Below are 24,606 nucleotides of genomic sequence, written 5' to 3' on the forward strand. Positions count from 1 at the left end.
AGTCTCCTGAGACATAACCAACATCACAGTTTACCTTTTATGTTTGCTCTAGACAACTTTCTTGTGATATGTCTGCCATAATCTCAGAGAATGATGTCCTCATACAATGAACTAGAAAATGTTCATTTCTCTGGCTTTTTGGCAAAGAGTTTGCAAAGAATTGGGTAACCTAAAAGAACAAAAACTTTTGGTTGATTTCATTTAGATGAAAGTAAAAATAAGATAAAATCAATACATGGCATTAGATATCTGGATAGCTTTTTAGATAGCAGGATGGTAATGCTTGGGGCCGGAGCGATAGCCTTTGCCTTGCACGCAGCCAACACAGGACAGACCCCGGTTAGAATCCCGGCATCCCATATGGTCCCCAAGCCTACCAGGAGAGACTTCTGAGCAGAGAGCTAGGAGTAACTCTTGAGCACCGGTGGGTGTGACCAAAAAAAAAAAAGGGTAGCCCTTTGAACAAAATCTGCAGTCGACCCCTGGGGTGCTAGTAAAGCCCTTTTTGTTGATAGAGATGGTGAGTACACATTGTATTCATTCCTAATAACTTCCTCAGCTCTCTGGTCATGATCTCTATGTACAGATGTTACACGTTAACTAAAAGCAATGCTGCTACCAAGAGCAAAGGAGTTGTTTGCTCTGAGCGCAGGGAATAAAGAAAAACACTATTAGAAAAACAAAACTGATTAAAGTTTTTTAAAAGTGTGTATTAGGATAATAGTACAGTGTGTAAGGTATTTGCCTTTGTACACAGTCAGGTTCAATCACAGCATTTCATGTCATTCCCTGAACCCCACCAGGAGTAATTCCTTAGTGTAGAGCTAGGAGTAGTCTGAGCATAGCAGGTTGTTGTCCCAAAACAAACAAAATATATATTATCTTTGCTCTACTGGATTTTAGGTAGGTCATCATTTTATGTTCTTAGATTTGGGGCCATACCCAGCAGTGCTCATGGATCACTCCTGTCAGTGCTTAGGGATTACTCTGGGCTTTTTTTTTTTTTTTTTTTTGGGCCACACCTGTTTGATGCTCAGGGATTACTCCTGGCTATGTGCTCAGAAATCGCTCCTGGCTTGGGGGGACCATATGGGACGCTGGGGGATTGAACCATGGTCCGTCCTACGCTAGCGCTTGCAAGGCAGACACCTCTAGCGCCACCTTCCCGGCCCAATTCTTTTTTTTTTTTTTTTTTAATACTCTGGGTAGTCTTGTTTTTATTTTGGTTTTTGTTTGGCTTTTGGGCCACACCCGGCGGTGCTCAGGGGTTACTCCTGGCTTTCTGCTCAGAAATAGCTCCTGCCAGGCACAGAGGACCATATGGGACACCGGGATTCAAACCAACCACCTTTGGTCCTGGATCGGCTGCTTGTAAGGCAAACTCCGGGCCCTGGGCAGTCTTAAGATGACCACATAGGGTGCCAGTCATTGAACTTGAATTAGCTACATACAAGGCAAATACCCTACCCTCTCTACTATATCCCTCTAGTTCAATTTAGGTCACATTTTTTTTTTCTTTTTTGGGGGGAAGGGGTGTACAACTGGCAATGCTTCTGGTTACTCCTAGCTCTGTGTTCTGGGATCACTCCTGACTGTGTACAGGAAACCATATGTGAGTTGGAGGGGGTCAAACCTAGGTCAGCTGCGTATAAGGCGAGTACCCTTACTGTTGTACTTGATGCTTTGTCCCCAATGTGGATCATCTTTAAGGAGCTGGGGAGATGGTTTCAAGGTTGAAATACAGGCCTGAAGGTAGAGTACTGGAATTTGACCCCCAGCACAATGTGGTCCCCAGCACCACTGCTTAAGAGGGTTTGTCTCAAAATATATAATTTTTAAGGGCTGGAGCGATATTACAACAGATAAGTGCTTGCCTTACAATGCAGTTGACCTGGGCTTAATCCTCAACATTATATATATGGTCCCCTGAGCATTGCCAAGAGTGACCTCTGAGTACAGAGCCAGGAGAAAACCTTAACCAGAGCAGAATATGTTCTGCTTAAAAAATGAGAGAGAGAGAGGCCGGGCGGTGGTGCTAGAGGTAAGGTGCCTGTTTGCCTTGCCTGCGCTAGCCTTGGACTGACTGCGGTTCGATCCCCCGGTGTCCCATATGGTTCCCCAAGCCAGGAGGAACTTCTGAGCACATAGCCAGGAGTAACCCCTGAGCGTTACCGGGTGTGGCCCAAAAACAAACAAAAAAAAATGAGAGAGACAGACAGAGACAGAGACAGAGAAAGACAGAGACAGAGAGAGAGAGAGGAGATAGTGGGGGCTGGAGGGATAGCACAGTGGTAGGGCATTTGCCTTGCACACGGCCGACCCTAGACAGACTCAGGCTTGCTTCCTGGCATCCCATATGGTCTTCTGAACCTGGCAGGAGCGATTTCTGAGCACTCCAGGAGTAACCCCTGAGCACCATCTGTGTGGTCTAAAAACAAACAAACAAACAGGGCCCGGAGAGATAGCACAGTGGCGTTTGCCTTGCAAGCAGCCGATCCAGGACCAAAGGTGGTTGGTTTGAATCCCAGTGTCCCATATGGTCCCCCGTGCCTGCCAGGAGCTATTTCTGAGCAGACAGCCAGGAGTCACCCCTGAGCACCGACAGGTGTGGCCCAAAAACCAAAAAAAAAAAAAAAAAAAAAACCAAAAAAGAAAAACAAACAAACAAAAAAAGATAAAGAAAAGTAAGGGGCCAGGCGGTGGCGCTAAAGGTAAGGTGCCTGCCTTGCCTGCGCTAGCCTTGGACGGACGGCGGTTCGATCCCCCGGTGTCCCATATGGTCCCCCAAGCCAGGAGCAACTTCTGAGCACATAGCCAGGAGTAACCCCTGAGCGTTACTGGGTGTGGCCCAAAAAGACAAAACAAAACAAAACAAAACAAAAAAAAAAAAAAGAAAAGTAAAAGAAAGATATATTTAATATCTATCTGCTTGCACTTTATTTTATGTCTCTAGAAGTTTCACAATAAGATCTAATTTATAGTCAACAAATTTGAGGAAGTTTTATATTGCTTATGTTATACTGTGGAGTATCACTGCTATCAATTAGATTTCATTTAATAACCTGTGGTGTATCAGACTGGGCAAAATGGTATAATTGGAATTAGAAATGGAGAGTTAATCTTCAGCCTGGTGTATAGATTGACCATGGAGCTAAATTCATTAATGGATCATTATTACCTACTCTGGGGGCAACTGCCAAATAGACCATCAGTGATTCTAGAGAGATTATCAAACAAATTGAGCTTCCTGTCTCCTTTTCTGAGCAGGCTGCTCTCCAGTTTTGCCTTATCTTTGCAAAGAAATGGTATCCTCTGGGGCCAGAGTGATAGCACAGCAGTAGGGTGTTTGCTTTGCACACAGTTGACCTGGTTTCATCGAACCAGGTTTCATCCCCAGCATTGCATATGGTCCCCCTGAGCCTACCAGGAGCAATTTCTGAGTGCAGAGTCAGGAGTAACCCCTGAGCATCATCAGGTGTGGCCCAAATATTTTTATCCCCAAAATAAAAGAAATAGTATCCTCTAGATTTTTTTCATCTTCTCATTTTCATGGGTTGATTTTATGACTGCATGCACCTTTCGGTGCCCATGCCCTTGGTTGCAGTGCTCACACTCCTCTGGAGATCTGACACATGGTTGCCCACTGCCTTGAAGAGCGTGCCGGGTGGAGCCAAGAGTCCCAAATTGTCCCCCTGGAATGGCACTGTCAGAATCATTCTCTGCAATCACAGGACAATGTTAGTAATAAGACACAAGTTTGTAAGGCAGGAGCTTCTCCTGGGCACAGCTTCGCTCTAAGAAGGGTGGGGACTTGGTTACCTAGTGAAAAAGTTATGAAGTGGTGGGGATGGGGTGGATTGTGGTACCTTAGGGGCTTATCCTGTTTAGGCTTTAAGTTTACTGATGTGTATAATATTTTCCAGGTGCTACTCCAGAACTGAAAGAAGAGAAAGCGAAGTTAGCACCCACACCAGGTTCTGGAGCTGTGGAAGAAACATTTAGACTTGTGAAGAACTCACTAAGCGATGACATTGTGAAGACTACTCAAGCTGTATACCTGTTTGAGCTGTCAGGTGAGGGTCAGGCCTCGCACTCAGGGGTTGATCTGAAACAACAAAGAATGTCTTGGCAGGAAAACCAGCTTCCAGTAGTAATCACACCTAACAATTGCCTGTGACTCACTGGGTAGGCATTGAGGGACTGGAGAGATCGTACAGAGGTTAAGACCCTTGTGCATGCAGCCAATTCTGGTTCAGTCCTCAGTATCACTCAGGGCCCCTTGTGCTTTGCCAGAAAAAACCAGTGAGTGCAGAGCCAGGAGTAAGCCGGAGCACTTCTGTATATGGTCCAATATTTCATAACTCCAAGACACATAAAGAAAAAAATAAACATTGAAGATAGCTGATTGTTTTTTTTTTGGGGGGGGGAGGTGGGAGGCACACCCAGCATTGCTCAGGAGTTACTGAGTTAATCACTTAGGTGATTCCTGGCACTGCTTGAAAGGGACCATATGGCATGCTAGGGATCAAACCCTGGTCAGCTGCATGCAAGGCAAATGCCCTACCTGCAGCAACCCCTATTGTTTTGTTTTGTTTTGTTTTTAATTAAGAGTAGTTCATATGTAAGAAAATTTTGTGGGGGCTGAGAGATAGCATGGAGGTAAGGCATTTGCTTTTTATGCAGAAGGTTGGTGGTTTGAATCCCGGCATCCCATATGGTCCCCTGAGCCTGCCAGGAGCGATTTCTGAGCATAGAACCAGGAGTGACCCTGAGTGCTGCCGGGTGTGACCCAAAATCCAAAAAAAAAAAAAAAAAAATTGTGACAGGTATTTTCAGTATTAAAAAACTCCTTGTTGGGGGTGGAGCAATAGCTGCATGTAGGACATTTGCCTTGCATATGGCCAATTTGGGTTCGATACCCAGCATCCCATTTGGTCCCCCCCAGCCTGCCAGGAATGATTTCTGAGCACAGACCCAAGAGTGAACCTGAGTGCCACTGGGTGTGACTCAAAACCAAAAACCAAATCATAACAGGAAAAAAAATATCTCCATGTTGGGCCTAAGTGATAGTACAGCAGGTAGAATGTTTGTCTTGCATGCAGCTTATCTGGATTTCATCCTAGGCATCTCCTCTGAGCTCTTCAGGAATAATTTCTGAGTGGGGAGCCAGGAGGAACCCTTGAACACTTCTAGGATCAACAACAAACCAAAATGGGGCTAGAGAGATAGCACAGCAGCACAGCAGTAGGGCATTTGCCTTGTAAGCAGCTGATTTGAACAGAAGGTGGTTCGAATCCCGGCATCCCATATGGTCCCCCAAGCCTGCCAGGAGCGACTTCTTAGCACAGAGCTAGGAGTAACCCCTGAACGCTGCCGGTTGTGACCCAAAAACAAAACAAAAAAAAACAAAACAAAAAACCCTCCTTGTCAGATATAATTGAGAGAAAATCCTATTTATAATGGCATGTGGGTCATGATAAGTAGTGTGATACAGTAATTTATCATCAACCATTGACATCTGGTCATTTTATTTAAGGCTGTTCAACTCAATAAGAATGTTTTTTTTGGTTTTTTTTTTTGGGGGGGGGGGCACACCCACTGATGCTCAGGGGTAACTCCTGGCTCTGCACTCAGAAATCGCTCCTGGCAGGCTGGGGACCATTAGGGATGCTGGAAATTGAACCCAGGTCTGTCCTGGGTCGGCCACATTCAAGGCATACCACTGTACTATCACTCCAGCCCCTGAACTCAATCAGAATGTAGTAGTGTCTCAAATCTCTCAGTGCTTTTTCAGTATAAAGTCTAATCATGTCAACGGCAGTTTTAAGAACTACTCCAGTCACATTGCAAATGTTGAGATGATCTATTTTTTAATCCTTTGTGGTTTCTGCTTTATCTTAATTCATATGACCTTTTTTTTTTTTGGTTTTTGGGCCACACCTGGTGCTGCTCAGGGGTTACTCCTGGCTGTCTGCTCAGAAATAGCTCCTGGCAGGCACAGGGGACCATATGGGACACTGGGATTCGAACCAACCACCTTTGGTCCTGGATCGGCTGCTTGCAAGGCGAACACCGCTGTGCTATCTCTCTGGGCCCTTTTTATATATATGACCCTTCTTGCTTTGTTTTCCTTAGGGCTCTAGTCCATTGCTTTATCCTCTCTCTGGCCTACATCCAGGATCTCTCAACCGTTTTCTTTCCTGTGGCCCCTTCCAGCCCTATCTCCTTCCTGTGACTTCTCTTACCTCTTGGCCCCCTGCTCCTGTGTGTGGCCCCACATGTGCATGTTTTACATGTATGGCACCTTTGGACTCTAGGGCCCATGTGGAGGACGGTATATATGACTCCATATCGAAAAACACAGTCTTAAACTTCCTGAGTCTTCTGTTTTTATGTTATCATCTCCTGCCAGAGTCCTACTTTCAAATGAATCAAACATCTGCCCCCCCAGTTTTTTTTGTTTGTTTTTGTTTGTTTTGGATCCATACACAACAGTGCTCAGGGATTATTCATGGTTCTAAGTTCAAATATCTGAGTTCTGATCACAGAGCCTGGCAGGTATGGGAGACCATCTGGGATGCCTGGGATTGAATGTTGCATACAAGAGAAGCACCCTACCTACTGTACTATCTCTCCAGCCTCTTTCTACCCTTATTGTATTCTGAGCTTAACTAAGCTCCACTTGAGGGATGATTGAAAACTAAACAAATCACATCTGCCAACCTCCACCTCCTTCTCATCCTCAGTACTGCCTTGCTAGTCCACACAGCTCATCTTACCTCCGTTGTAAGGGAGGTGACAGAAGCCTGCAGGCACACTGTTTTGGCTTCCTGCCAGCTGAGACCAGATCCCCCTCTCTTCCTACCTTCCAGGAGGACATGCCTAACTCTCCATCAGTGTGTGTGAGACAGTAAGGCCAGTACAGACTCCCCGAGATCATGTGAAAAAGCAGGCTCTAGGGGCCAGGAAGGTGGCACTAGAGGTAAGCCTTGCAAGCACTAGCGTAGGATGGGCCGCGGTTCCAGCGTCTCATATGGTCCCCCCAAGCCAGGAGCGATTTCTGAGCGCATAGTCAGGAGTAACCCCTGAGCATCAAATGGGTGTGGCCCAAAAACCAAAAAAAAAAAAAAAAAAAAAAGCAGGCTCTAGTTTAGGGAAGGTCTGAATACTACATGTTTTTGGTTTGTTTTTGGGCCACACCTGGTGGCACTCAGGGGTTACTCCTGGCACTGAAGTCGCTCCTGGCAGGCTTTGGGGACCATCTGGGATGCCAGAAGTTGAACCCAGGTCCTTCACAGCCCTGAATACTGCATTTCTTATAGGTCATGATTGGATCATGCACTAGATCACGTGTTGACTAGTAAAGTTCTAGATCTCATTTCCTCTACACTCCCCAGGGACTTGGGGCTATTAATTGTACTAGAGACATAGTACAGTGGGTAAGACACTTGCCTTGCAGGAAGCTAACCCAGGTTTAGTTCACATCAGCTCATACAATCCCCTGAGCCCTGCCAGGCATGGTCCCTGAGTACAGAGGCAGAGTAAGCTCTAAGCACTTTCAGGTGTGGCCTTCAGAAATTACAAATAAACAAAAAACAACAAAAACAGTACCTTCTCTACCACCTTTGTCCCAGTAGTATTTTAATATTCTCAGTTTGTTCTATGTATTTTTTTAAATTTTATTTTATTGAAACATTTGTGATTTACAGAGTCCTTCCTAGTTGAATTTTAGATACGCAGTAACCTAGTGCTCTTCCCCCACCAGTGTCACCTCCCTCCATCAATGGACCCAAAGTGCACCCTTTGCCTCCTGGCCTGCCAGTGTAATAGGTCCCTTTGAGTTTAGATGGTCAAGGTTTAGGTCTCTTGATTCTATTGCTTTATATTTTTGAGGAGGTGAGTAGGTTGTGCCATAACCAGTGGTGCTCAAATTTTAATCTTTTATTTATGGGCCATACCTGGCAGTGCTCAGGGGTTACTCCTGGCTTGTGCTCAGTGGACCAATTGGATGCCAGGGATTGAACCTGAGTTGGCCACGTGCAAACACCCTCCCCATTATGCTATTGCTCTGGCCCCTCAGGTTTTACTCTTGACTCTATGCTCAGGAATTAATCCTGGCATCTCTTAGCTGGATCCTCACAAACTCTTTACTATTGCCACAGTTTTCACAGACCTCTCGTTTAATTATATATCTCTGTATAGGGCCACAACAAGAATCTCAAATCAGGGGGCCGAAGAGATAGCACAGTGATGGGGCATTAGCCTTGCACGAAGCCAACTCAGGAAGGACTATGGTTCGAATCCCTACATCTCATATGGTGCCCTGAGCCTTCCTGGAGTGATTTATTTTGTTTGTTTGTTTGTTTGTTTGTTTTTACCACACCCGGTGACGCTCAGGGGTTACTCTTGGCTATGTACTCAGAAGTCACTTCTGACTTAGGGGACCATATGGGATGCTGGGGATCGAACCCAGGTCTGTCCTGGGTTAGCCATATGTAAGGCAAATGCCCTACTACTGTGCTATCACTAGGAGTAATTTCTGAGCTTAGAGGCAGGAATAACCCTGAGAGCCATCCAGTGTGATACAAAAACAAAAACAAAAACAAAACAAAACAAAACGAATATCAGATCAGGGGCAGCAGGCAGGAGACATGCCTCGCTAATAGCTGATCTAGGGTTGATCCCTAGAACTGTCTACAGTTCCCTGAGCACCTCCAGGAGTGATCTCTGAGCACAGAACTGAAAGGAAGCCCTGAGAATTGTCCTATTTAGCCAAAAATGAAAAAAGATGTGATGGTCATGAGTAGAAAAAAATGTATTATTTTATTTGGGGAACTGACCTGGAAAGACTCTGACTTACTCCTGACTCTATACCGAGGGGTTATTCTGACAGTGCTTGGAGGTCCATATTCAGTGCTAGGGATTGAACCTGGTTCAGCTGTATGCAAGGCAAGTGCCATATCTGCTGTACTGTTTCTCTGGCCCACAGTAAAAAAATGTTAAATCTGTATGGTACCCCCAAACACTGCCAGGAATGATCCCAGATATGGCCCCCAACTGCTCCCCCAAAAACAAATAGCAAAATAAGTTATAAGGGGTTAGAGCAATAGCACAGCAATAGGGCATTTGCCTTCCTTGTGGCCAACACAGGACTGACGATAGTTTGATTCCCGGTATCCCATATAGTCCCCGAGCCTGCCAAGAATGATTTCTGAATGCAAAACCAGGAGTAACCAACCCCTGAGCATTGCTGGGTGTGACCCAACCGCCCCCAAATATATAAAGTTGTAGCCCATTCCTCTTCTATGGTATGCCCTGTAGGATGAAGCTTGTGATGCATTCTGCTTCCAGACTCCCCAGGAGTTCATCTGATACCACTTTTCAGTCTTCCCTCCCTCCCTCCCCTCCCTCCCTCCCCTCCCTCCCTCCCTCCCTCCCCTCCCTCCCTCCCTCCCCTCCCTCCCTCCCTCCCTCCCTCCCTCCCTCCCTCCCTCCCTCCCTCCCTCCCTCCCTTCCTTCCTTCCTTCCTTCCTTCCTTCCTTCCTTCCTTCCTTCCTTCCTTCCTTCCTTCCTTCCTTCCTTCCTTCCTTCCTTCCTTTCTATGATACTTTCCCTGCTTCCTCTCTCTGCTTCTTGATTAACTTTCAATCTCAACATCAACTAGGCTTCTCAACTCCATGTTACTCTCCTTCTTTTTAGGAGCAACCCTGCTATTTGTAGTCTTTACAGCATAGTGTAAGGCCTATCACTTCAATATTTACTGAATTTGACAGAGAACTGAGGAATTGTGGGAGGGATTACATTTGGTGATGCTAGAGTTTACTTAATCACTCCTGGCACTGCTAGGAGGATCATATGGAATGTCGGAGAATAAACCAGGTTGGGCATGTGCAAAGTAAGCACTCTTTCTAATGTATCATCATTCCAGCCCAATAAATTAAGATTTTATTTTAACCTGGGAAACAGAATTGCCTCAGATTAATCTGAGGATGGTAATTAATAGGTTTAAGAAGCACAGGGCTGCTTTGGTTTTTCTTGATTATTCTCTTTGCCTTCTGTATAGGTGAAGGAGGAGGAAAGTGGTTTCTTGATCTAAAAAACAAGAGTGGGGATGTTGGCTCCGGTGAACCCTCTGACAAGGCAGATGTGGTGATGAGTATGTCTACTGGAGATTTTATAAAAATGTTTTCAGGTAAGTTTTCACTTTGACTAGTTTACTGACTTCAGAGAAAATTCGCTTCTTTGAAATTTTGTAAGTTTAGTTTTTGGATTTGAGGCCACACTTGGTGATGATTAGAGGTTACTCCTAGCCCTGTACTCAGGAATTAATCCTGGTGGGATCCAGGGACCATTTGGTATGCCAGTAATTCAACCCAGATGAGTTGTATGGAAGGCTAGTGCACAACCTGCTGTTCTTTTTTGCTCTAGCACCATTTCCTTGAAATTTTGGTTCCTTGAAATTGATTCCAAATTTCTTGGAAGTTTGGTTTAATTTTGCTTTATTTCCAAAATAATCAAGATTCATAGATGCTCATAGCAGTAAAATCCTCACAGCTAATGACATTGAGCACTGAGTCTTGGGAAGACAGTTAGTACCGTTATGGTTACTTCATTTAATAAATGGGAAACAAATGTCAGAAGCTTCCATTTACACAGTGAGAAGTAAGATAAGGTTGGCCACAAATGTTAACTCTACAAGAATAAATGACTAGGCGATTTATTTTTTTCCTACTTTCTACCTAGAACACAATTCCAAATACACATACTTATTACAGGCAGCACTTTAAAGCATTATAGCATCGAACTTTTTTATTTGTTTGTTTTTCGGGCCACACCCATTTGATGCTCAGGGCTTACTCCTGGCTAAGCGCTCAGAAATTGCCCCTGGCTTGGGGGGACCATATGGGATACCAGGGGATTGAACCACGGTTCTTTCTTGGCTAGGGCTTGCAAGGCTTACCTCTAGCACCACCTCACCGGCCCCAGCATCTGAACTTTTCTTGTTTGTTTGTTTTTGTTTTTGTTTTTTGGGCCACGCACAGTAACACTCAGGGGGCCACTCCTGAGTATGCACTCAGAAATCACTCCTGGCTTGGGGACCATATAGAACACCAGGGGATCGAACTGCAGTCCTTCCTGAATCAGCTGTGCACGAGGCAAACGCTGTCCATTCTATAGATTAATGTTATCACACCTGACAGCTGTGTGCAAGGCAAACGTCCTACTGTTTGCGCCACCACTCTGACCCCAGCATCCAAATATTTTACTTATTTTATTTTTATTTTATTTATTCTTTTATCTTGGAAGTTCTCTGGATTAACTTCTGGCTCTGTGTTCAGGGATCACTCCTGACAAGCTTGGGGAACCTTAGAGGGGTACCAGGGATTGAATCCAGGTCAGTTATATGTGAAACAAATGCCCTACCCACTGTATTATCACTCTGTCTTCATATTCTAAACATTTTAGTTCAGTCTATAGATTAATGTTATAAATGATGTTTTGTCTTCTGTTTTAATCTTCACAAACTGGATAGCACAGTGTAGTCTGTCCTGGAGACTTTGTTTTCCAAATTTTTGTTATTGTTGTTTTGGGGCCACAGCCAGTGACACTCAGTAGTTACTCCTGGCTACTATGTGCTCAGAAATCTCTCCTGGCTTGAGGGACCACATGGGAGGCCAGGGATCGAACCGAGGTCTGTCCTGGATCAGCTGCACACAAAGCAGATGCCCTATTGCTGCGCTATCACTCCAGCCCATGTTTCTAAATTTCTATCTTCATACTTGTGTTTTATCATAGCCAGTTTGGCGGTGCACAAGAATAATTCTTGCCAGTGCTCAGGGAACCATATGTGGTGGCAGGGACCAAACACAGGTTGGCCACATGCAAGGCAGCATCCTACTCTCTATACTAAAACAAAAAATCACAATGTTTGGGGCTGGAGAGATAGCATGGAGGTAAGGCATTTGCCTTTCATGTAGAAGGACGGTGGTTCGAATCCTGGCATCCCATATGGTCCCCCAAGCCTGCCAGGAGCCATTTCTGAGCATAGAGCCAGGAGTAACTCCTGAGCGCTGCCGCGTGTGACCCCAAAACCAAAAAAAAAAGTCACAATGTTTGAAATAACATTGTTGAGTTACTGTGTGTTGAGCAATATTTCCAACAATGCTTTGAGATAAACTCTTTTCTTTCAAGGTTTTCCTAAAGGAGGTAAAGTGATATGCTTGATTGTAAAATAAAAATATAAAGCCCACGAGTTGGGTGAGACCACCCCAGACACTGTGTTTCTAACCCCTCAGGCAGATGGGTCTGCTTAAGCAAAGTAGCAGCAGAGAAATAATACACAGCAATCAGAAAAGATATTCACTGGAGAAAGCTTTTTTTATTCTTTATGGCCTTTCTCTACCATGTCCTTTTTCTTTCTGCCATGTTCTCTCACTTTCTAGCCCAAAGCAAGACAGCCTTTTCTTATTCAAACCAATCCCTCATCCCATGTGGGGTTAGGTCAATTCAAATACAAAAGCAACTATGCTGTGAGTTTTTACATCTCAAAGGAAGTTAGGGGAAAACACTTTGGTCTAGGCCAGTGATGGTGAACCTATAGCACTCGGTGGCACGCAAAGGCCTTGAGCTGGCACACGGGAAGGTCCGCAATTAAGATATGCAGTGTATGCCACATAGTTTTTAGATACTAAAATCTTGTTATTAAGATTTACTGTATTTTCCGGAGTATAAGACAACTTTTGAAACAAAAAAAGTCAACCGAAAATTGGGGGTCGTCTTATACGCCAAGTATATCCCGAAAAATGTTTCAATATGCCGCTAAACGAAAATAGTCTGAATATTGCCACAAAACGAATTTTCCAACTCAATCCTGCACCAATCACTGCAAGGCTGCTCAGACCACCTCTCTAATTCAGCCAATTCAAGCAGGCTTTTTTTGTTTTGTTTTGTTTTGTTTTGGGCCACACCCATTTGACGCTCAGGGGTTACTCCTGGCTATGCACTCAGAAGTCGCTCCTGGCTTGGGGGACCATATGGGACGCCGGGGGATCGAACTGCGGTCCATCCTAGGCTAGCGCAGGCAAGGCAGGCACCTTACCTCTAGCGCCACCGCCCGGCCCCCCAAGCAGGCTTTTTATGCATGAAAGTTAGACAGTGTTCTGGACCCGAATCTACACTGTCAAAAGCCTGCTCAGATTGGCCAGAGTCAGAGAGGAAGTCTATTACAGTATAACCTTTGAACCTTTGCTAGTTGTGATTGGCTCACTGTGGTACATACAGTTGCAGCACAGGAACGTTCTGTCTGATACAGCAAATATAGGCCTAAACCTTTGTTTTAACTGCAAAATTAGGGGGTTGTCTTATACGCCAGAAAATACGGTAATTGACGTGCTGGCACTTTTGAGGAAATTCTTTGGTTTTGTGCGGCAGTTTGGGCACTTGGGCTCAAAAAGGTTAGCCATCACTGGTTTAGGCTTTTACCTAGATTCACCTACACTTGATGTTATTCTTTCAGTAACAGTATTGTAAACCACAGTGAGTAAAAGGAAAGAAAGAAGAGGAGGGGGAAATGTCTGCTCTAGAGGCTAGCTGGGCCAGAGTAGGGGGCAGTCAGAGGGAAAATGGGGACAATTGTGGTGGGAAATGTGCTCTGGTGAAGGGATGGGTGTTGAACTTCAATCATGAACAACTTGGAAACTGTGTATCTCATCTCATGTGGTATGGTGGTTCAATTAAAACTATTAATAAAAAGATTTTTTTTTAAATATGAAAATCCGGGACTGGAGTGATAGTACAGCAGTAGGGCGTGTGTCTTGCAAGTGGCTTACCCAGGATGAACCTGGGTCATTCCCCGGCATCCCATATAGTCCCCCAATCCAGGAGCAATTTCTGAGCACATAGCCAGGAGTAACCTCTGAGCATCACTGAGTATGGCCCAGAAACCAAAAATATAAATAAATAAAAATAAAAATCCTATTAAAAGAGAAAAGAGAGGAAAAGAAACCTAAGATGCTATAGTGAGTTGTTAGATATAGGAGTCATGATTTGAATCCAAGCAAATTTGTTTTAGTCATTATGTTCTGCCCTCCAAGGTGAAAAAAAAAATAAAGGTTCGATCTCTACCACCCTATATGCTCCCTGAGCACCTCCAGGACTGATCCCTGAGTATCGTGTGTGACCCAAAAACAGACAGAAAGAAAGAAAAAGAGGAGGAGAGAGCTAGAGGGAGGGAGAGAGAAACAGGGAGTGAGGAGAGGAGAGTGAAAGTAGAGAGAAAGAGAGGGAGGAGAGAGAGGGAGAGGGGGGAGAGAGAGAAGAGAGAGAGGGGGAGAGAGAAAAGAGAGAGAGAGAGATCTTAAGATTGTTTTGGATTGGGGCTGGAGAGATAGCACATTGGTAGGGCATTTGCCTTGTATGAGGCCAACCCAGGACTGATGGTGGGTGGTTCAAATCCCAACATCCCATATGGTCCCTCAAGCCAGCCAGGAGCAATTTCTGAGTGCAGAGCCAGGAGTAATCCCTGAGCGCTGCCATGTATGACCCTCCCCCCCCCCCAAAAAAAAGATTGTTTTGAGAAGGGGTTAGTTTTTGGTTATACCAAGTGGTACTTAGGGCTTAGACCCGGCTCTGTGCTCAGGAATTACTCCTGGTAGATCCTGGCACCATATGTAATGCCAAGAATTGAATCCAGGTTGGCCACATGCAAAGCAAAAGACCTACTTGCTGTACTATTGTTCTGTCTCCTTAAGATTTTTTGTTGTTGTTTGTTTTCTTGATATTTGGGGAGAGGTCACACCCAGTAATGCTTAGGGGTTACTCCTGGCTATGCACTCAGAAATCACTCCTGGCTTGGGGGACCATCTGGCACACCAGAGATCGAACCTGTGTTCATCCTGGATCGGCCATGTGCAAGGCAAATGCTCTATTGCTGTGCTATCGTTCCGGCTCCCCCCTTTTTCTAAATTTTTTGTTTGTTTGTTTTCTGGGCCACACCTGGTGATGCTCAGGGTTTACTTCTGGCTATGTGCTCAGAAATCGCTCCTGGCTTGGGGGACCATATGGGATGCCAGGGATCGAACCGAGGTCTGTCCTGGGTCAGCCATGTGCAAGACAAGCGCCCTATTGCTGCGCTACCACTCCGGCCTTCCTTAATTTGTTTTAAAATACAAAATAGAGGCCAGAGTGGTGGCACAAGAGGTAGGTCATGTGCCTTGCATGCGTTAACCTAAAATGGACCTCATTTTGATTGATCCCTGGCATCCCATATGGTCTCCCAAGCCAGGAGTGGTTTCGAGCGCATAGCCAGGAGTAACCCCTGCATGTCACTGGGTGTGGCCCCCCAAAAACAAAACAAAACAAAAAAATAAATAAAATAAAAAGAAAATTCTTCTTTGTTTTTGGGTCATATCCAGCAGTGCTCAGGGGTTACTCCTGGCTCTGTGCTCAGAAATCGCCCCTGGCAGGCACGGGGACCATATGGGATGCTGGGATTTGAACCACCATCCTTCTGCATGCAAGGCAAATGCTCTATCTACATGCTATATCTCTGGCCCCAAGAAAATTCTTAAGGTAGTCAGTTTTTGGTCTTTCCCTTTTCCACAGATAATCTTCCTTGAGTTTCAGTATTTTTTCCAATATTTAATTCCATCGTTATTCAGTGTTACTACGTCCTCAATGTTGTTTTTATGCCTAGACTATTTCTTTGCATTCACTGATCTAAAACACTGGTGAGGGGCTGGAGAAATAGTATAGTGGGCAGGGTGCTTACCTTGTAAGCTGCCAACCCTGAGTCAATACATGGCATCCCATAAGGTCTGCTGTGCACCACCAGGAGTATTTCCTGAGTGTAGATCCAGGAGTAATCCTGGAACATCTCAGGTGTATCCCCAAAACTATCTAAATAACTGGCTGAGGAGCCTTCAGGCTCTCACAGATGAGGCTTTTTCTTTTTTTTTTTTTCTTTTCTCTTATATAGATATATAAGATATGTATCCCCTCACTGTAGCTATTTTGCCATTTTTACTTTAAATCTGTTTAAATTATTATAATTCTAGTATAGTTTTCTGCAGAGCCAAATGATACATGATTATTACATGCTTCTTTTATTTTTCCTGAAACTAATTGCCCAACTTCCTCCCATTAGAATAGATACAATCTAATGTGGGTATTTTGACGTACTGGGCTTTTCCTTCATTGGAATACATGTGCACAGCAGCAAGCAGGTTTTCAAACCCAGCACTTGGGTTGTATATATATGTAATTATAGTCATTGTGTATGTATATATTATACAATGAACACCTGTAATACAACTATACAGGCTTCCAAGTGTTTCAATGCAAATAATGCAAATGTTTTTATCTCCATTCTTTTTTTTTTTTTTTTTTTGGGCCACACCCATTTGACGCTCAGGGGTTACTCCTGGCTATGAGCTCAGAAGTCGCTCCTGGCTTGGGGGACCATATGGGACACTGGGGGATTGAACCGAGGTCCGTCCTAGGCTAGCGCAGGCAAGGCAGGCACCTTACCTGTAGCACCACCGCCCGGCCCCTTATCTCCATTCTTTTTCTATTCTTTTAAATAAATATGGGTATTCTTTTTTTCTCTCTTTTTATTATTTGGACCATACCCAGTGATGCTCAGGGGCTACTTCTGGCACAATGCTAGGGGGTTGGTTGCTCAAAGGAACTTTCAGTGCCAGGTATTGAAAGTGGAGTTCACTTATGCCAAGTATGCAAGCCAGCCTGTGGGTGGGTGGGTGGAAGGAAGAAAGGAAGGAAGAAAGGGAGGGAGGGAGAGAGGAAGGGAAGGAGGGAGGGAGGAAGGGAGGGAAGGACAGGGAAGGAGGAAGGAAGGAAGAAGGAAGGAAGGGAGGAAGGGAGGGAGGGAAGGACAGGGAGGGAGGGAGGGAGGGAGGGAAGGTGGGAGGGAGAATAGGTACCTGTCTATTTCTTTTCTTGGACCTTTGTCTTCTTTGACAATCCAACAAGTAGATCAGTAACTGCCACATAGTGATGGTGCTAATAATTTAACTCATATGAGAATTAAATTCTCCCCTGCATTGGAACCTCTGATTTTTTTGTTTGTTTGTTTTGGTTTGGTTTTTTTTTTTTTTTTTGGCCACACTTAGTGACGCTCAGGGGTTATTCCTGGCTATGTACTCAGAAATCGCTCCTGGCTTGGGGACCATATGGGACGCTGGGGGATTGAACCACGGTTTGTCCTAGGCTAGCACAGGCAAGGCAGATGCCTTACCACTCCCGCCACTGCTCTGGCCCCTCTGATTTCTTTTGTTTTGTTTTTGTTTTTTGTTTTTTGTTTTTGGGAGGGGCCAAACCCATTTGACACTCAGGGGTACTCCTGGCTATGTGCTCTGAAATTGCCCCTGGCTTAGAGGGACCATATGGGATGCCGTGGGATTGAACTGACGTCCGTCCTAGGCTAGTGCTTGCAAGGCAGACGCCTTACCTTTAGCACCATCTCTCTGGCCCCTTTTTGGGGGCGGGGGGGGGGGGAATCTGATTTCTTTTTTTTTTTTTGGTTTTTCGGGTCATGCCCATTTGATGCTCAGGGGTTAATCCTGGCTAAGTGCTCAGAAATTGCCCCTGGCTTGGGGGACCATATGGGACGTAGGGGGATCTAACCGTGGTCCTTCCTTGGCTAGCACTTGCAAGGCAGACACCTTACCTCTAGCGCCACCTCGCTGGCCTCGGAATCTGACTTCTTATATTCATGTTTTCTTTCTTGGTTCCCACCCTTCTTTTTGTTTCATAGAGTCTTCCATAGCTCCAGGAAAAGAGTGAGAGTTAGTTTCTGTGACTATCTGAAATTATCTAAATGTCCTACCCACTATGTTATCTCTGTAGCTCCCATATTCATATCTTTATTGAGAAGATATAATAATTTTGTATTAAAAGCAAGATGCTGGGGGATTAAGGAAGGAGAACTTAAACCTAAGAAAGAAGAAAAAAAGAAGGAATAAGAATAGCAGACGCAGTAGAAGAAGGGAAATAAATGAAATAGAGTAAGGAAGGAGAGAGGGCAAAGTAGAAGAAGAAACAATGATAAAATAAGAGAGGCTGGAGAATAGCACAGTGGGAAGGCTTTGCCTTGCACAGGCCAACCCCGGTTCAATCCCCAGCATCCCATAAGGTCCCTTGAGTGATCTCTCAGTCCAGAGCCAGGAATAATCCCTGAGCACAACCAGTTCTATCCTGTTCCAAATAATATGAATTATGGAATTTTTTGTGTGTTTTTGTTTTTTAGACTACACCTGCAAGCGCTCAGGGGTTACTCTTGGTTCCACGCTCACAAATTGCTCCTGGCAGGCTCAGTGGACCATATGGGATGCAGGGAATCAAACCTAGGTCCTACTGCTGTGCTATCTCTCTAGCCCTGAATTATGAAATTATTTATTCTTCATTTGTTTTGATTTTATTCTGTGCCCTTACTTATGTTTCCAACAAATCGTTTTTATCTGTCTTTTTTATTCTAGTCTTTATTTGCTAGCCATTCATCTTCATGGGTGGCTTCTTGATAGCCTATTGGAAGCTGTGTGTGCACCTCACTCAGATTTGGGGAGTGTTGGGCTTTCCTGCAGTGAAAGAGCAGTTTTTAGCTGAAAGTATCAACCTATCAGTATCTAAGGTTTTGACAGGACTGTTGTACTCCTTCAAAGAGTAAAGTCCATTATGTCTTTTCCATGTAAATAAGCAGTATCTTTTAACATACTATTTGTAAGTTTTTGGTATATTTCAAGATCACATTTCTTTGTAAATGCACAACTCAGTTTATTCATTAAATGAAAATAGGCTGGCTCCTTTTGATTCATAATTAGCCTAAAATTCAATAATGTAACCCTGTAGGAAATATTTTAACTGTATCAGCTTAGATGCACATAAAATGCCTTTTTTTCTGCAAAGGGCCTCTGTTTAACTCAGTAGTTGACTAATACAACAGACTCATTGTGTCTTTTGGAGATCTAAGTTGGCATAGTATTGCTTAGAGACTAGATAAAAGTATTTTTTTTTTTTTTTGGTTTTTTGGGCCACACCTGGTGGTGCTCAGGGGTTACTCCTGGTTCTCTGCTCAGAAATAGCTCCTGGCAGGCACGGGGGACCATATGGGACACCGGGATTCGAACCAACCACCTTTGGTCCTGGATCGGCTGCTTGCAAGGCAAACACCGCTGTGCTATCTCTCCGGGCCCTAGATAAAAGTATTTTGAGGGTCCGGTTAGGTGGCGCTAGAGGTGAGGTGGCGCTAGAGGTAACGTGTCTGCCTTGCAAGCGCTAGCCAAGGAAGGACTGCGGTTCGATCCCCCGGTGTCCCATATGGTCCCCCCAAGCCAGGGGCGATTTCTGAGTGCTTAGCCAGAATTAACCCCTCAGCATCAAACAGGTGTGGCCCAAAACACCAAAAAAAAAAAAAAAAAGTATTTTGAAAGTCTTTCTGACCCTTATGCTTCTCACTAATTCTGCTGTCTGCAAGGCCTTGTACTATCACTGCAAGATAATAATAAGATGGGGCCAGAGAGATAGCACAGTGGTAGGACATTTGCCTTGCTCACAGCCAATCCAGGACAGAAGGTAGTTTGAATCCCAGCACCCCAGATAGTCTCCTGTCCCTGTCAGGAGCGATTTCTGAGCACAGAGCCGGGAGTAACCCAAGGAGAATAATAATAAGAGTTGATCATTGGACCAGAGATAGTACAGGACTATTATATAATATATACAGTATGTATATATATATGTGTATATATATACATGTATATGTATACATATATATATACACACACAATAAATATATATACATACACACACACACACACACACACACACACACACACACACACACACACACACACACACACACACACACACACACACACACACATATATATAGCGCACTTGCATTGTATGCAGCAGTCCCTGGCTTGATCCCTAGCACCATGTTTGATCCCTGAGCACTGCTGAGGAGCTCCCCTGGACAAAAAGCCAAGAAAGAGGCTCTGAGCTCTGCAGAATGTGACCCAAGCCCTAAGCCCCTTCCAAAAATGTTTCTGTGGACCTCGTCTTACATGTTGTTATTAACTACACAGGTTTGAATACTCATGTTTTTATGCCGAAGTTTCCGTAATTGAAATAATATTAACTACATTTATACCATGTCATTTTTTTTCTTGTTTTTTTTTTTTTAATTTATTTTTTAATTATGACAACAAAAATGCAAAGAAAGAGGACAGGGTAAAGTTACAGTGGAAGCCCAATCACCCATAAACAGAATTCTCGGTAGTCCCATCGATGATATCCCAGCCTTGAACTTTCAGCCAAAGAACATTAAGAAAAACAAAACTGAACCCCTGTACAATACAATTACTTTGTCCCTCAAATCCCCAGTTGTAGTACATACTATTTCTTAGCAGCACACAATATAATCTAAAGACATTAGACTTATGTAACTCCTTAAACATTGAGGGCAAAGTACATTTCTCTAGTTCCATGCACATGCTAACTAGTTTAAGTTAACATCAAAAGTTTTAGTGGCGGGGCCGGAGAGATAGCATGGAGGTAAGGCGTTTGCCTTTCATGCAGGAGGTCATCGGTTCGAATCCCGGCTTCCCATATGGTCCCCTGTGCCTGCCAGGAGCAATTTCTGAGCCTGGAACCAGAAATAACCCCTGAGCACTGCCGGGTGTGACCCAAAAACCAAAAAAAAAAAAAAAAAAAAAAAGTTTTAGTGGCTTGTTTTTCTTAAGAATTGGAGTCAAGGGAACATAGTAAAAAATGGTATTAAAGTGGCATTTGTTTGCATAGGCCCACCAAAACATAAGGGACATGGAAAGACAAATTATGGTCTAAATACAAGGAGTCCTTACCCCTGAAGTTTCCTGGCACAGGACTGATTCTAGGCTCCAGGCAAATTAGTTTGTCCAATTCAAGTCATCATCTGTAGTGGCAATACACCTCCATTCCTCACATAGTCTCTGTTGTTGGTATCATGCTTCTGTATTAAAGATCCTGGAGTCTGCATATCCCATATTGCAGTCAGGATGGTGCAGAGCATCCTCTCGTTTCACCTCACACTTAAGGGGGACTAGAGAGAACCATGTCCTGTAGAGCAGGTCATTGTTACTGTCAAGTCTTCTCAGTGTAAACGGAAGTCTCTTTTTAAGAGGTCGATGTCAGACCCTTGGTAGTGTCTTTCCTGGTAGAGGACTGCTTCCAGCTGTTGCTGTAAAAGACCATGTCATTTTTTTAAGCTTAAGTTTGAAATGTTAAAAGTTTAATGACCTAGGGGCTGGAGTGGTGGCGCAAGTGGTAAGGCATCTATTTGCCTTGCTCACACTAGCCTAGGACAGACTGTGGTTCCATCCCCCAGTGTCCCATATGGTCCCCCAATTTCTGAGTGCATAACCAAGAGTAATCCCTGGATGTGGCCCAAAAAGCAAAAGACAAAGCAAAAAGTTTAATGACCTATAATAGATTGGAAAATTAATTCAAATTGAGGATAATTGTTTATAGTTCATGTAAGACCATGTATCCTTTAGTATATTATAACTAGCATATGAATATTGCACCTTCAGTATTTTCCATGATAGTTTCTGGCATTTGTGTTGCATTCTCTTTCATCTATAGATAAAATCTAACTCTAGGAATTGAGATTCCCAAGATACTGATATAAAAAATGCTGTAGTAGGAATTTCTGTGCTTCCAAGGTTTATAAAACTCAAGTATATTCTTTTTATAATGTATTTTCTTACAGTGGAATATCCCTATGGGCAACCATACATGCAATTTTTTTTTCTCTTTCATTTTTCTCATTTTAGGGAAACTAAAACCAACAATGGCATTCATGTCAGGAAAATTGAAGATCAAAGGAAACATGGCCCTTGCAATCAAATTGGAGAAACTAATGAGTCAGATGAATGCCAAGCTGTGAAGAAAAAGAGAAAAATATGTTGATGGCGAAGCTGAAAAAGTAAAAGGGTGCAAGAGTTAAAATCTAATGTTTGTTTTCTTCCCTAATGTATTATAAGGATATGCATGTTTGTTTGGAAAAAAAAGAATTTTGTATCTAAAGACTTAAAATTATAATTAAAACAACTGACTAATCAAACATAGCTTCATTAAATCTAATTCTAAGATTCCTCTGATTTATATTTTTAAAGCTTTGCCCTCTGAACCTATTTTACCATCTTATAGAACAAGTATTTTGAACAACTAATCAGGGTCAAACAGTAAAATTGTCTCTTCAAAGCTTTTTCCCATGTAAAATGAAACCGGTCTGTTTCTAAATGTTTGGGTTTGTATTGTACTAATAAAAATACTAATGACATTTTAGATTTTTATATATTTTATGAATTTTAAAGATCTTTAATAAATTTTTATAGGACCCACATAATAAACTACCTAGTTATTATTTTGAAAACTAATGAAAGTTTCTAATTTTGTTAACTTGCTTTCAGGTGTAAGTTACTTATGAGAAAATAATAGTAATGTAAATTAACTACTTGCAGAATGCATTCTATTTTAAAATACTAAAATAAATGACTAACTCTTTAGATAAGTGCTCGGTCACAGTGTCTTAAAACCATTAACATTGTTGCAGACTGAGGCCTGAGTCTTAACACAATGGCAAGGCATTTGTCTTGCACACGGCTGACCCAGGATGGACCTGGGTTTGATCCCCGACATCTCATATGGTCCCCCAAGCCTGCCAGGAGCAATTCCTGAGTGCAGAGCCAGGAGAAACTCCTGAGTTCTGCCAGGTGTGGCCCAAAAATCAAAAAGAAAAATATTGTTGCAGACTGAATTTATGTCCCTAAAGATAAATCGATACACTGAAGTACTAGCCCCTAATGCCCCAGAATAAGACTTTTTTTAATCTAGTGAGGCAAGATAGTTTTTATTGAATAAATTTTACTTGGAAAGATGCAATGGAGAAGAAAAAAGGAAGGCACATTCAAGAGAGAATACAGGCTTCTTCAGAATTAAAAAAAAAAGTAGAAACTCTGTTTTATTGTGGTTGGTGTGTTTGGTGCCACCCCTAGCAGTGCTCAGGACATACACCTGAGTCTGGATGCAGGGATCACTCCTGATGGGGCTCAGGTGACCATATATAATGCCAGAACATGGACTTCTCTAGAGTTAAAACAAAAAAAAAATGAGGCTCTTTTTGTTCGTTTTTTGTTTTTGGGTGATGCTCAGACTTTTCTCCTGGCAGCCTTGTGGCTGGGGTGACCGTATGGGATGCCAAAGATTGAACCCAGGTAGTCCTCATGCAAGGGAGATGCCCTACTCACTGAGCTATTTCTCCAGTCTTGAGGCTCTATTTTAATAGTTGTGGTTGATTGTTTGACAGTACTAGGTCTTAGGCCTGACTCTGTACTAAGTCAGGGCTCAGGCGACCATATTAGTGCCAGGCCTGGAACCAGGGACTCTTGTCAGGCAATGCCCCACCCACTGTACTATCTCTCTGGCTCCTGAATGAGAGTCAATATTAAGGTTTGACCTTTATTTATTTTGGTGACAATTATTTTTTCTTCTTGGGCTTTTGGACCACACCAGGTGTCACGTGAGGACTACTCTTAGCTCATTCTCATCAGATGCTAGTCTCAGCAGTGGAACATGCAGTGCTCCGGATTGATCCAGGATCAACCACCCTTGCATACAAAGTATATACTCAACTTACTGTTTTCCAGACCAAAAGCTAGGCCTTTAAAGAGGCAATTACATTAAATTTAAGCCTTTAGGGTAGCCCTATTTTAGCTTCATTCTATCGAGATGAAGATATTTGATCATAAAAGAGGCCTAGGGATGAGCACAGGCAGGAAAGAACATGTGAGGACTCAGTAGAAACTGAGTAGAAACTCAGAAGAAACTGAATCTGCCATCTTGATAGTTTCCAGAACTGTGCTAATGAAATGCCTCTTGGTTCAGCCACTGAGTCTGGTATTTTGTTATGGCAACCTCTGCAAACTAATATAATGGTTTGTTTTCTTTAAAAAATAAGGGGCTATATTGATAGCACAGTGGGAAGGACATTTGCCTTGCACATGGCTGACCCAGGTTCGATCCCTGGTATCTTATATGGTTCCCTGAGCCTGCCAAGTGTGATTTCTGAGCACAGATTCAGAGTGACCCCTGAATGCTGACAGTTGTGGCCTCCCCCCCAAAAAAAGGAAATCTCCATTTTTAGTTAAAAATTCCTGCTGACTATATTTCCTTCATTCGCTGTCTCCCATTCTCTATAATCTTACTGTGCTCTTAAACCACATAGCTAGCTTGAGCTGTTTGTAGACAGATAATAGAAGCATAACGCTAAGTATTGTGTGTCTTGATTAATGAAAAAACAGATGGGAAAGGAAGAGCCTAGAGCCAAATGTTAACTCCTGACCAATTGAAATTTCCCAGCACAAACATTCTCCTCAGGTAGAACTTGAAGATCTCAATCTCACATTTCCCTTCCTGCGTCAGTGCTCCCCTAGAGACTCCCAGACATTTGTACACTGTGAAGATCCTGGTCATATTGTAGCTGATTTATTTCTATTGAAGCTTCCCCCTCCAAATCCTTTCTCTGCATTCTTCACATGGTATCAAAGCTTT

General features: G+C 43.5%; 1 protein-coding gene across 1 annotated transcript in view; it reads left to right on the forward strand.

Moving 5' to 3' along the window:
• HSDL2 (hydroxysteroid dehydrogenase like 2) overlaps positions 1-22,146 on the forward strand; it is an 85,054-nt gene extending 62,908 nt beyond the window's left edge. The window contains exons 9-11 of the mRNA XM_049784696.1: positions 3,924-4,073; positions 10,064-10,192; positions 21,828-22,146. Coding sequence (XP_049640653.1) covers positions 3,924-4,073; positions 10,064-10,192; positions 21,828-21,940 — 392 coding nt within the window. The 3' untranslated portion in view covers positions 21,941-22,146. The remainder of the gene's footprint in view (positions 1-3,923; positions 4,074-10,063; positions 10,193-21,827) is intronic.
• The last annotated feature ends 2,460 nt before the right edge of the window (positions 22,147-24,606 follow it).

The sequence above is a fragment of the Suncus etruscus genome, chromosome 1, assembly GCF_024139225.1.
Source record: "Suncus etruscus isolate mSunEtr1 chromosome 1, mSunEtr1.pri.cur, whole genome shotgun sequence".
NCBI lineage: Eukaryota > Metazoa > Chordata > Mammalia > Eulipotyphla > Soricidae > Suncus > Suncus etruscus.